Genomic DNA, 13,285 nt, shown 5'->3' on the forward strand with positions numbered 1-13,285 from the left:
ACGCAGAGAAACTTCCAAGGGATATGCTAAGTATTGCTCACTAAATCCTAATTTCACGTAAAACTCTTTCCATACGATAGGCCAATCCGAGTGACATGTATCCATCCGAAGGGTTCACCTCTTTTGGTGGCAATAAATGTTCAACAGCACCTCCCAAACCCGCGACCTCCACCACCTAGAAGGACAAAGGACTGAGTAAAATAGTCCGGGGGGAAGTTTTAGGTCTTCCTGTGAGAGTAGATGGTCCACGGTTTAACGTCTCATCCGAAAGTCAGCACCTCCAACAGTGCAGCGCTCCCTCAGTACTGCACTAGGTGTGTCAGCCTAGATTTTGCACTCAAATCTCTGGTGTGGGACTTGAGCCCATGAACTTATGACTCAGAGGCAAGAGAGCGCTCTCAACTGAGACAAGGCTGGCACTCTACTGAATCATTGCACACCTCATTCAAATACTTATCATCACATAGACATCTCGTTGTCAACAGCATGTGCTGATGCAACAGCTATAACCGACTGAAAGCAGCGTGGGGCTCACAGACACAGATGAGGGATTGGGAAAAATGTTCAGGGAGGTGTTGTGGTTATGTTACTGGACTAGGAAAAAGATTTGCAGGGCTACGGGGAAAGGGCGGGGGAGTGGGACTGGCTGAAGTGCTCTTGCAGAGAGCCGGCACGGGCTCAACGGGTCGAATAGCCTCCTCCTGTGCTGTAACCATTTTATGATTCGATGATTCTAGTAATCCAGACCTGGATAAATGATCCAGATATGTGAGTTCAAATCCCACCATGGCAGCTGGGGAATTTAAATTCAGTTAATTAAATAAATCTGGAATTAAAAAACTAGTATCAGTAATGATGACCATGAAACTACCGGATTGGCGTAAAAACCACCTGGTTCACTTGTGTCCTTCAGGGAAGGAAATCTGCCGCCCTTACCTGGTCTGGGTTGTATGTGACTCCAGACCCACAGCAATGTGGTTGATTCTTAACTGCCCTCTGAAATGGTCTAGCGACACAATCCGTTTTACCAAACCGCTGCAAAGAAGTATCACAGACTGCAGCGGTTCAAGAAAGTGGCTCACCACCACCTTCTCAGGGTCAATTAGGAACGGGCAATAAATGCTGGCCTTGCCAGCGACGCTCACACCCCGAGAATGAATAATAAAAGAAACCCTATCTGTGATGTAAGTACAAATACCATGTTGAACACCACAATACCCTGTGAATTGTCTTCTCAAAACAGAGCTTTGGTCCAAACGTATCCAGACAATAGGGAATCAGTAAAGTGCAAACTGAGAAATCGAAACTCAAAACTAATTAAAATCCTGAAGATAATTAATCAAGTCGCACCTTGTTTGCCAGTGATAAGACATCTAGCATTGTGGACCGATCTCCGGGAGTAACTTGTTCATGGTACAGAAATATGCCATACCTTATCTGGGGGATGTGCAAGACATTTTGTTTAAAGGGAGATTGCAAAGTTGGGGAGTGGAAATGTGAATTTGGTATATTTCGTTCCCCGTGGCTCATTAATGTTAACATTTTCAGAACATTTTTGCAACTGTTAGAAGTGATTATGATTTCTATTCATCCCTGGGATGTGGGCATCACTGGCGAGGCTGGCATTTATTGCCCTTCCCCTAACTGCCCCTTGAGAAGGTGGTGGTGAGCCCCCTTCTTGAACCGCTGCAGTCCGTGTGGTGAAGGGAGGGAGTTCCAGGATTGTGACCCAGCGACGATGAAGGAACGGCCGATATATTTCCAAGTCAGGATGGTGTGTGACTGGGAGGGGAACGTGGAGGTGATGGATACTCTGTATCTAACCCGTGCTGTACCTGCCCTGGGAGTGTTTGATGGGACAGTGTAGAGGGAGCATTGCTCTGTATCTAACCCCGTGCTGTACCTGCCCTGGGAGTGTTTGATGGGACAGTGTAGAGGGAGCTTTACTCTGTATCTAACCCCGTGCTGTACCTGTCCTGGGAGTGTTTGATGGGACAGTGTAGAGGGAGCATTGCTCTGTATCTAACCCCGTGCTGTACCTGCCCTGGGAGTGTTTGATGGGGCAGTGTAGAGGGAGCTTTACTCTGTATCTAACCCCGTGCTGTACCTGCCCTGGGAGTGTTTGATGGGACAGTGTAGAGGGAGCATTGCTCTGTATCTAACCCATGCTGTACCTGTCCTGGGAGTGTTTGATGGGACAGTGTAGAGGGAGCATTGCTCTGTATCTAACCCCGTGCTGTACCTGCCCTGGGAGTGTTTGATGGGACAGTGTAGAGGGAGCATTGCTCTGTATCTAACCCCGTGCTGTACCTGTCCTGGGAGTGTTTGATGGGACAGTGTAGAGGGAGCATTGCTCTGTATCTAACCCCGTGCTGTACCTGCCCTGGGAGTGTTTGATGGGACAGTGTAGAGGGAGCATTGCTCTGTATCTAACCCGTGCTGTACCTACCCTGAGCGTGTTTGATGGACAGTGTAGAGGGAGCTTTACTCTGTATCTAACCCATGCTGTACCTGCCCTGGGAGTGTTGATGGGACAGTGTAGAGGGAGCTTTACTCTGTATCTAACCCCGTGCTGTTGGATGCTGTCACAGGGTGTTCCATTCTCTAGCACTAACATCCCTCAGCTTGATGACCATGAGAAAAGAGATTGTTTTTCACAGATTAATTACTACCAGCAGATGTTGCGGTGGCGTGGCCTGGAATGAATGAAACCAATTCGGAGACAGTAAGCTGAATGGAAAGCCTCTTGTGTTTGGATCAATGAGGAGGGAGCTGAGTTACCGCAGACAGGGGCCTGTTCAATTCCTCACATGCTGAGTTTACTGAGATGCCATGTCCCTGGATTTGGCCTCTGTAACTAGGGCTGGGAAAGCGCTCAGGGTTCCGAGTGCTATCCCTGGTCAGCTACAGCCGAATGTACCGATATTGGTTGATAAGGGGATCAAGAAGAAAAAAAAAAGAAATACTTGCATTTATATAGCGCCTTTCATGACCACCGGATGTCCCAAAGTGCTTTTCAGCCAATGAAGTACTTTCGAAGTGTAGTGACTGTTGTAATGTGGGCAACGTGGCAGCTAATTTGCGCACAGCAAGCTCCCACACACAGCAGTGTGATAATGACCAGATAATCTGTTTTAGTGACGTTAATTGAGAGATAAATATTGGCCCCCGGACACCGGGGAGAACTCCCCTGCTTTTCTTCAAAATAGTGCCCTGGGATCTTTTACATCCGCCTGAGGGGGCAGACAGGGCCTCGGTTTAACATCTCATCCGAAAGATGAACTCAATTATGAGGCCTTCAAATAACAGACGATCGCTGCTTGGGAAGGAAGGAAAGAAAGAAAGAAAGACAGAGTTGTGTGCCTAATCAGTGTTGTTTCCCTTGTCTTTATCACAGCGCACCAGCAGTTTCGGGAACTTCGACCGATTCAGACACCATGCACACTCGCCAAAGCCGGAGGAGAAAGCTGAGAACAGTGTACGTGTCCTCGCTAACCGATCAAGGTCACAGAGTGCAAGTAGACCCAGCTCCCTGCACTACTTCAGACTGGAGGGCACCATGTCTTTCTGCTTCACAAGCTGACTTACCCTTCAAATATAGCACGCTGCATCTCTCTCGTGCTCCCTGTCTGTGTGTCTGTGTGTCTCTGCCTCTCTCTCCCTATCTCTCTATCTGTGTCTCTCAATCTCTGCATTAATTTGTTTGTGTGTGTCTCTTACGCGCCTTGTATCGCTTGCTCCTCCTGTCGCTGTCTGTCTCTCCTGTCTCTGTGTGTGACTTTCAAGCTCCCTGCCTCGCTGTTTCTGTACATCTTTCACTCTCCCTACCTCCCTGTGTGTACGCCTCTCCACCGCATCTCTGTACACTTGTCTCCCTCCAAGTTACACTCGCTTTCTCTGTTGTGTGTCAGTGTGTGTGTGTGTGTGTGTCTCTGTGTGTGTCTGTGTGAGCATGTCTGTATGTGTGAGTGTGTGTGTGGGACTTTGTGTGAGTGTGTGTGTGTGAGTGTGTGTGTGTGTGAGTGTGACTGTGTGTGTCTGTTGTGTGTGTGAGTGTGACTGTGTGTGTCTGTTGTGTGTGTGTGCGTTTTTGTGTGTGTGTGTGGTCAGTGCTTCAATGCTGGGGATGTTGGCTTGGTCGAGGACGCTGATGTTGGCGTGTCTGTCCTCCCAGGGGATTTGTAGGATCTTGCGGAAACATTGTTGGCGATATTTCTCCAGCGACTTGAGGTGTCTGTTGTACATGGTCCATGTCTCTGAGCCATACAGGAGGGCGGGTATTACTACTGCCCTGTAGACCATGAGCTTGGTGACAGTTTTGAGGGCCTGGTCTTCAAACACTCTTTTCCTCAGGCGGCCGAAGGCTGCACTGGCGCACTGGAGGCGGTGTTGGATCTCGTCGTCGATGCCTGCTCTTGTTGTTAGGAGGTTCCCGAGATAAGGGAAGTGGTCTATGGTGTCCAGGGCCGCAGGGCGGGCCACATAGTTCGCATGCCTGACATGAGGCTCCCAAAACAAGTGCTCTACGCGGAGCTCCTTCACGGCAAACGAGCCAAAGGTGGGCAGCGAAAACGTTACAAGGACATCCTCAAAGCCTCCCTGATAAAGTGCGACATCCCCACTGACACCTGGGAGTCCCTGGCCAAAGACCGCCCTAAGTGGAGAAAGTGCATCCGGGAAGGCGCTGAGCACCTCGAGTCTCATCGCCGAGAGCATGCAGAAACCAAGCGCAGGTAGCGGAAGGAGCGTGCGGCAAACCAGTCCAACCCACCCCTTCCCTCAACGACTATCTGTCCCACCTGTGACAGAGACTGTGGCTCTCGTATCGGACTGTTCAGCCACCAAAGAACTCACTTCAAGGGTGGAAGCAAGTCTTCCTCGATTCCGAGGGACTGCCTATGATGATGATGATATGTGTGTGTGAGGGTGTGTGTGTGTGAGCGTGTGTGTGTGAGGGGTTGTGTGTGTGCGTGTATGTGTGTGAGTGAGCGTGTATGTCTGTGTGTGCATGTGCGTGCGTGTGTGAGTGTGTGTGTGAGTGAAGGTGTGCGTATGTGTGTGTGAGTGTGTGTGTGTGTCTGTGTGTGTGTGAGTGTGTGTGTATGAGTGTGTGTGTGAGTGTGCTTGTGAGTGTGCATGTGAGTGTGTGTGTGAGTGAGGGTGTGTGTCTGTGTGTGTGAGTGTGTATGAGTGTGTGTGTGTGTGTGTGTGTGTGTATGTGTGTGTGAGTGTGTGTGTGTGAATGTGTGAGTGTGTGTGTGTGAGTTTGTGTGTATGTGTGTGTGTGAGAGTGTGTGTGAGTGTGTGTGTGTGTGGGTCTGAGTTTGTGTGTGAGTGTGCGTGTGAGTGTGTGTGTGAGTGAGGGTGTGTGTATGTGTGAGTGAGGGTGTGCGTATGTGTGTGTGTGTGTGTCTGTGGGTGTGTGTGTGTGAGTGTGTGTGAGTGAGTGTGAGTGTGTGTGTGTGTGGGTGTGTGTGTGTGTGTGAATGTGTGTGTGTGTGAGTATGTGTGTGTGTGAGAGTATGTGAGTGTGTGTGATTGTGAGTGTGTGTGTGAGTGTGAGTGTGTGTGATTGTGAGTGTGTGTGTGAGTGTGAGTGTGTGTGTATGTGTGTGTGTGTGAGTGTGTGTATGAGGGCCCCTCCTCATTGCTGCTGTTCAAAGCATCGGGCTGGTGTTGGGTGTCTGGCTTGTCAACCAGGAGAGCTGCACAGTGCAGTGAAACTGAGAGGACGGAGGGAAAATAGCACAGAATCTTACAGCTTGTGCTGGCTTTGAAAGAGCGATCCCATTAGTCCCTCTCCCTGCCCTTTCCCCACATCCCATCATTTCTTTTCCTTTTCAAGTATTTATTCAATTCCCCTTTGAAAGTTTCTATTGAATTATTATTTAAATGGGGAGAGATTACAAAATGCTGCGGTATAGAGGGATCTGGGGGTCCTTGTACACGGAACACAAACAGTTATTATGCAGGTACAGCAAGTAATCAGGAAGGCAAATGGAATAGAGTATAAAAGCAGAGAAGTCCTGCTACAACTGTACAGGGTATTGGTGAGGCCACACCTGGAGTACTGCGTACAGTTTTAGTCTCCTTATTGCATTGGCGGTTCATTAGGTTGATTCCTGAGATGAAGGGGTTGTCTTAGGAAGAAAGGTTGAGCAGGTTGGGTCGATACTCATTGGAGTTTAGAAGACTGAGAGGTGATCTTATTGAAATGTATAAGATTTTGAGGGGGCTTGACAAGGGTGATGCAGAGAAGATGTTTCCCCTCGTGGGGGAATCTAGAACTAGGGGACATAGTTTCAGAATAAGGGGTCACCCATTTGAAACGGAATTGATGAGCAATTTCTTCTCTGAGGGTTGTAAATCTATGGAATTCTCTGCCCCAGAGAGCTGTAGAGGCTGGGTCATTGAATATATTTAAGGCGGGGATAGACAGATTTTTGAGTGATAAGGGAGTAAAGGGTTATGGGGAGTGGGCAGGGAAGTGGAGCTGAGTCCATGATCAGGCCAGCCATGATCTTATTGAATGGCGGAGCAGGCTCGAGGGGCCAGGTGGCCTACTCCTGCTCCTATTTCTTATGTTCTTATTGTGTTCTTATGTTCTTATGTTAACTCTCCTGCTCTTTTATGTACCTTCTACAATCCTAAAGGGGATGCATGAACAGAGAGACCTGGGGGTATGTGTGCATAAATTGTTGAAGGTGACAGGGCAGATTGAGAAAGTGGTTAAAAAGGCTTACAGTATCCGGGGCTTGATAAATGGAGGTATAGAGTACAAAAGTGTGGAAGTTATGATGACTCTGTATAAAACACCAGTTTGGCTTCAACTGGAGTATTGTGTCCAATTCTGGGCACCACACTTTAGGAAGGATGTGAAGGCCTTAGACATGGTGCAGGAAAGATTTATAGAATTGTTCCAGGGATGAGGGACTTCAGTTACGTGGATAGAAGCTGGGGTTGTTCTCCTAGGAGCAGAGAAGGTTGAGAGGAGATTTGATCGAGGTGTTCAAAATCATGAGGGGTCTGGACAGAGCAGACAGAGAGAAACTGTTCCCATTGGTGGAAGGGTCGAGAACCAGAGGACACAGATTTAAGGTGATTGACCGAAGAACCAAAGGCGACATGAGGGAAAACATTTTTACGCAGCGAGTGGTTAGGGTCTGGAATGCACGGCCTGAGAGGGTGGTGGAGGCAGACTCAATCGTGGCTTTCAGAAGGGAATTGGATAAGTACCTGAAGGAAAAGAAGTTGCAGGCCTATGGGGAAAGGGCGGGGGAGTAGGACTGGCTGAAGTGCTCGAGGGGCCGAGTGGCCTCGGTCTGAAACATAGAAACATAGAAACATAGAAAATAGGTGCAGGAGTCGGCCATTCGGCCCTTCGAGCCTGCACCGCCATTCAATGAGTTCATGGCTGAACATGCAACTTTAGTACCCATGTGCTGTAACCATTCTCTGATTCTATGATATGTCAACCTGAGGGGGTAGACGTGACCTCGGTTTAACATTTCACCCTAAAGCCTACCCAGTGAGGGCAACTCTGATCGGACGTATTCCCGGAGGCTTCATCACATGACCTCCTGCCTCAGACAGACCCGCCCCCACACTCCCGCCATTGGTCGCTGGACAGGCCCATCCTCCCGGTGTCCTGCCTTCCCGCGGCCCATTGGAGAACAAACTGGTTCTTCGTTACTCGATTGGATGATTCCAGACTGCCAATTGTAAGGCCTTTTATAAGAACATAAAAAATAGGAGCAGGAGTAGGCCATACGGCCCCTCGAGCCTGCTCCGCCATTTAATACGATCATGGCTGATCCGATCATGGACTCAGCTCCACTTCCCCGCCTGCTCCCCAAAACCCCTTATTCCCTTATCGGTTAAAAAACTGTCTATTTCTGTCTTAAATGTATTCAATGTCCCAGCTTCCACAGCTCTCTGAGGCAGCGAACTCCACAGATTTACAAGCCTCTGAGAGAAGAAATTTCTCCTCATCTGTTTTAAATGGGCGGCCCCTTATTCTAAGATCGTGCCCTCTAGTTCTAGTCTCCCCCATCAGTGGAAACATCCTCTCTGCATCCACCTTGCCAAGCCCCCTCATAATCTTACACGTTTCGATAAGGTCACCTCTCATTCCTCTGAATTCCAATGAGTAGAGCCACTCCTCACTGCCAATATTTTATCACTAATAAACAAAAGTGTTGAAACAAAATGAAGGAAACGCAGTTTATTGGAATGATTTTTCCCGGGTTTTGCTCACAGCCATGTCCTGGACATTAATCTTCGATTCCTGGAGACTCCAATTCTGGGCTATTTGGCTGTGAAAGGGATCGCAGCCGAGGCCAAGGTGGATAGTGCTCAGGAGCAGGCACCCCCACTGAGTCACTGATCCAGAGATACTGAGGCAAATTGCAGTCGTCTCCACTGAGTTCTACTCAAAAAAGAGAGGTCTGCATTTCTGTAACGCCTTTCACCCCCTCAGGATGTCCCAAAGTGCTTTACAGCCAATCAAATACGTTGTTTGGCGTGTAGTCACTGTCGGAAATGCGGCAGCCGAATTTGCACACAGCAAGATCCCACAACCAGCAACGTGACAGTGCCGGATCATCTGTGTAACCCCACTTTTTAAAAAAGGAGGGAGAGAGAAAACAGGGAATTATAGACCAGTCAGCCTGACATCGGTAGTGGGTAAAATGATGGAATCAATTATTAAGGATGTCATAGCAGTGCATTTGGAAAGAGGTGATATGATAGGTCCAAGTCAGCATGGATTTGTGAAAGGGAAATCATGCTTGACAAATCTGGAATTTTTTGAGGATGTTTCCAGTAGAGTGGACAAGGGAGAACCAGTTGATGTGGTATATTTGGACTTTCAGAAGGCTTTCGACAAGGACCCACACAAGAGATTAATGTGCAAAGTTAAAGCACATGGGATTGGGGGTAGTGTGCTGACATGGATTGAGAACTGGTTGTCAGACAGGAAGCAAAGAGTAGGAGTAAATGGGGACTTTTCAGAATGGCAGGCAGTGACTAGTGGGGTACTGCAAGGTTCTGTGCTGGGGCCCCAGCTGTTTACACTGTACATTAATGATTTAGACGAGGGGATTAAATGTAGTATCTCCAAATTTGCGGATGACACTAAGTTGGGTGGCAGTGTGAGCTGCGAGGAGGATGCTATGAGGCTGCAGAGCTACTTGGGTAGGTTAGGTGAGTGGGCAAATGCATGGCAGATGAAGTATAATGTGGATAAATGTGAGGTTATCCACTTTGGTGGTAAAAACAGAGAGACAGACTATTATCTGAATGGTGACAGATTAGGAAAAGGGGAGGTGCAAAGAGACCTGGGTGTCATGGTACATCAGTCATTGAAGGTTGGCATGCAGGTACAGCAGGCGGTTAAGAAAGCAAAAGGCATGTTGGCCTTCATAGCGAGGGGATTTGAGTACAGGGGCAGGGAGGTGTTGCTACAGTTGTACAGGGCCTTGGTGAGGCCACACCTGGAGTATTGTGTACAGTTTTGTTCTCCTAACCTGAGGAAGGACATTATTGTTATTGAGGGAGTGCAGCGAAGGTTCACCAGACTGATTTCCGGGATGGCGGGACTGACCTATCAAGAAAGACTGGATCAACTGGGCTTGTATTCACTGGAGTTCAGAAGAATGAGAGGGGACCTCATAGAAACGTTTAAAATTCTGACGGGGTTAGACAGGTTAGATGCAGGAAGAATGTTCCCAATGTTGGGTAAGTCCAGAACCAGGGGACACAGTCTAAGGATAAGGGGGAAGCCATTTAGGACCGAGATGAGGAGGAATTTCTTCACCCAGAGAGTGGTGAACCTGTGGAATTCTCTACCACAGAAAGTTGTTGAGGCCAATTCACTAAATATATTCAAAAAGGAGTTAGATGAAGTCCTTACTACTAGGGGAATCAAGGGGTATGGTGAGAAAGCAGGAATGGGGTACTGAAGTTGCATGTTCAGCCATGAACTCATTGAATGGCGGTGCAGGCTAGAAGAGCTGAATGGCCTACTCCTGCACTTATGTTTCTATGTTTCTATGTGTTTAGTGATGCTGGTCGAGCGATAAATATTGGCCCTAGGACACCGGGGAGAACTCCCCTGCTCTTCTTCGAAATACTGGCCATGGGATCTTTTACGTCCGTCTGAGAAGGCAGACGGGGCCTCGGTTTAACATCTCATTCGAAAGACGGCACCTCCGACCGTGCAGCACTCCCTCACTGGGAGTGTCAGCCCAGGTCTTCGGATTCTGATCCCGCAATCTTCTGACTCAGAGGCGAAGGTGTTATCAACTGAGTCACGTCCACTGTCAAACATGGTTGCAGCATAGGTCAGTGAGAGTCGGTGGCTCTCACTGACCTATGAATATTCCAGAAAGGCAGTCTACGTCAGGAAGAACATATTTATAACCAGGGAGCAAATGTAATCCTATGTGACTGGATTGGAGGGATAACAGCAGCCTGTGAGCCCAGGTACACTGTGGTGGGAGCGCCACCTGGTGTCAGGGTACGGGAGGTACAGTAGCATAGTGATCTGTTACTGGAGTAGTTGAAGCACTGACCACACTTGATCAGCTCCGCTGGGCAGGCCACATAGTCCGCATGCCAGACACGAGGCTCCCAAAGCAAGCGCTCTACTCGGAACTCCTTCACAGCAAGCGAGCCAAAGGTGGGCAGAGGAAACGTTACAAGGACACCCTCAAAACCTCACTGATAAAATGCAACATCCTACACCGACACCCGGGAGTCCCTGGCCAAAGACCGCCCTAAGTGGAGGAAGTGCTGGGAGGGCGCTGAGCACCTCGAATCCCGTCGCCGAGAGCATGCAGAAAACAAGCGCAGGCAGCGGAAGGAGCGTGCGGCATTCCAGACTCCCCACCCACCCTTTCCCTCAACCACTGTCTGTCAGAGTCGATGACAGAGACTGTAATTCCCGTATTGGACTGTTCAGTCAGCTGAGAACTCACTTTAAGAGTGGAAGCAAGTCTTCCTTGATTCCGGGGGACTGCTAATGATGATGATGATGATGATGTCATGCAGTGGGCTGGACTACTGATCCGGAGACATGAGTTCAAATCTAAACGGATTATCAGGTCATTATCACATTGCTATGTGTGGGAGCTTGCTGTGCGCAAAGTGGCTGCTGCGTTTCCCACATTACAACAGTGACTACACTCCAAAAAGGGATTCATTGGCCATGAAGCGCTTTGGGATGTCCGGTGGCCGTGAAAGGCGCTATAGAAACGCAAGTCTTTATTGGCTTCTTGCGGTAAAATTCCTTTCCGGGCGCAAACAACTTTACCAAAGAAAGTTGTTGAGGCCAGGTCGTTAGATATTTTCAAGAGGGAGTTAGATATGGCCCTTACGGCTAAAGGGATCAAGGGGTATGGAGAGAAAGCAGGAAAGGGGTACTGAGGTGAATGATCAGCCATGATCTTATTGAATGGCGGTGCAGGCTCGAAGGGCCGAATGGCCTACTCCTGCACCTATTTTCTATGTTTCTATGTAAAGCAGTGAATGAATGTACTTTTTACTTGTCACACGGAAGGATGAACCTGACAAGCCGGATAACCAAGGATTTCTTTCCCTGTGTGCAGACAGGTGAAGCTGAGCAAGGGCCCGAAGGTGCCGGGGAGCAGAATCTGCCCAAGGTCGGACAGAACGGGGGCGGACTGGGTAAAACCATGCGGGCCATTTCCAAAACCATGAAGAAAAAAATGGCACGCAAGTACATCAAAGCTCTGTCGGAGGAGATGGTGAGTCGTAGGCCGCCCTGATCCACTCGCGGCATTACCAGCCTTCCCGCTAAGCTTGCCAGAATTTGATTGGGCCACGCACCCCTCCCCCCCCCCCCCTGCCCCCCCAAAAAATAACGGGAACACTGGGCATAACTGTTTTCTATGTTAAAGGGGCAATATCACCGACGGGCCACAGTGTGGTCCCCACCACTTAAAAGGGACGCGTTTAAAAGCGGCAGTCCCTTATACCGGGAAAGATTGGGCCTATGCACATTGGCGTTTAGAAGAATGAGAGGTGATCTTACTGAAACGTATAAGATTCTGAGGGGACTCGGCAGGGTAGGTGCAGAGAGGATGTTTCCCCTCGTGGGAGAATCTAGAACTCGGGGGCATATTTTCAGAATAAAGGGTCGCCCATTTAAGATGGCGATGAAGAGGAATTTCTTCTCTCAGAGGGTCGTGAATCTTTCGAATTCTCTGCCCCAGAGAGCTGTGGAGGCGGGGTCTTTGAATATATTTAAGGCGGAGATAGACAGATTTTTGAACGATACGGGAGTCAAGGGTTATGGGGAGCGGGCAGGGAAGTGGAGCTGAGTCCATGATCAGATCAGCCATGATCATATTGAATGGCAAAGCAGATTCGAGGGGCTGAATGGCCTACTCCTGCTCCTATTTCTTTGAAATAAAGCGACAAGCATTATCCATTCGCATTAACATCAATTTCAAAGTTGCCCGTGATAGCGTCTTAAGCACTTTGTTTATTTCGGGCAGAAATAGCTGTGTTTACTTGTTAGTTTGAGCCACGTTTCGGTGCACTGAATGTGGGAACAAACACAAATCAACAGCACCTTATTAATATTCAGTTTCCTTTTGTATACTTAAGCCTTTCTCATTCTACATCACATTAAACTTCCATCGAACCTGCGTGAGACCACACTTGGAGCACTGTGCACATGCTGGTCTCCACGTTACAAAAAGGATAGTGAGGCACTGGAGAAGATGCTAACAAAAGATTTACAAGGTTGATACCAGAACTGAGAGGTTATCACTATCAGGAAAGGGTGAACAGGCTGGGGTGCTTTTCTCCAGCAGAAAGAAAGCTGTGGGGTGACCTGATAGAGGTCTTTAGAATTATGACGGGGCTCGATAGGGTAGACACAGAGACTTGTGGACGAGTCCATAAATAGAGGATAGTCCCTAATAAATCCGATAGGGAATTCAGGAGAAAAACTTCTTTACCCAGAGCGTGGTGAGAATGAGGAACTCGCTCCCACAGGGAGGGGTTGAGGTGAATAGTATCAATGCATTTAAGGGGAAGCTGGATAAACCTATGAGGGAGAAAGGAATAGAAGGATATGCTGACAGGCTGAGATGAAGTGGGGTGGGAGGAGGCTGGTGTGGAGCATAAACACTGGCACGGACCGGTTGGGACAAGTGGCCAGTTTCTGTGCTGTAAATACAGGTACAACGTCTGAAATCCGGAATCCTCAGGACTGTGTCCAGTCCGGTTTTTTGTTTTTTCCGAATGTCAGACA

The 13,285-nt window shown here is 48.6% G+C and overlaps 1 protein-coding gene across 3 annotated transcripts in view; it reads left to right on the forward strand.

The window, feature by feature from the left end:
- LOC139275971 (SAM domain-containing protein SAMSN-1-like) overlaps window positions 1-13,285 on the forward strand; it is an 87,907-nt gene that overhangs the window by 45,886 nt on the left and 28,736 nt on the right. For 2 of the 3 annotated variants that reach the window (XM_070893244.1, XM_070893245.1), the window contains exons 2-3: window positions 3,398-3,478; window positions 11,610-11,768. In XM_070893244.1, coding sequence (XP_070749345.1) covers window positions 3,398-3,478; window positions 11,610-11,768 — 240 coding nt within the window. Of the gene's footprint in view, window positions 1-3,397; window positions 3,479-10,998; window positions 11,106-11,609; window positions 11,769-13,285 lie in introns of those variants that run through there. The other variant, XM_070893246.1, reaches the window with a different exon arrangement.

Source organism: Pristiophorus japonicus, chromosome 11 (assembly GCF_044704955.1).
Source record: "Pristiophorus japonicus isolate sPriJap1 chromosome 11, sPriJap1.hap1, whole genome shotgun sequence".
Classification (NCBI taxonomy): domain Eukaryota; kingdom Metazoa; phylum Chordata; class Chondrichthyes; family Pristiophoridae; genus Pristiophorus; species Pristiophorus japonicus.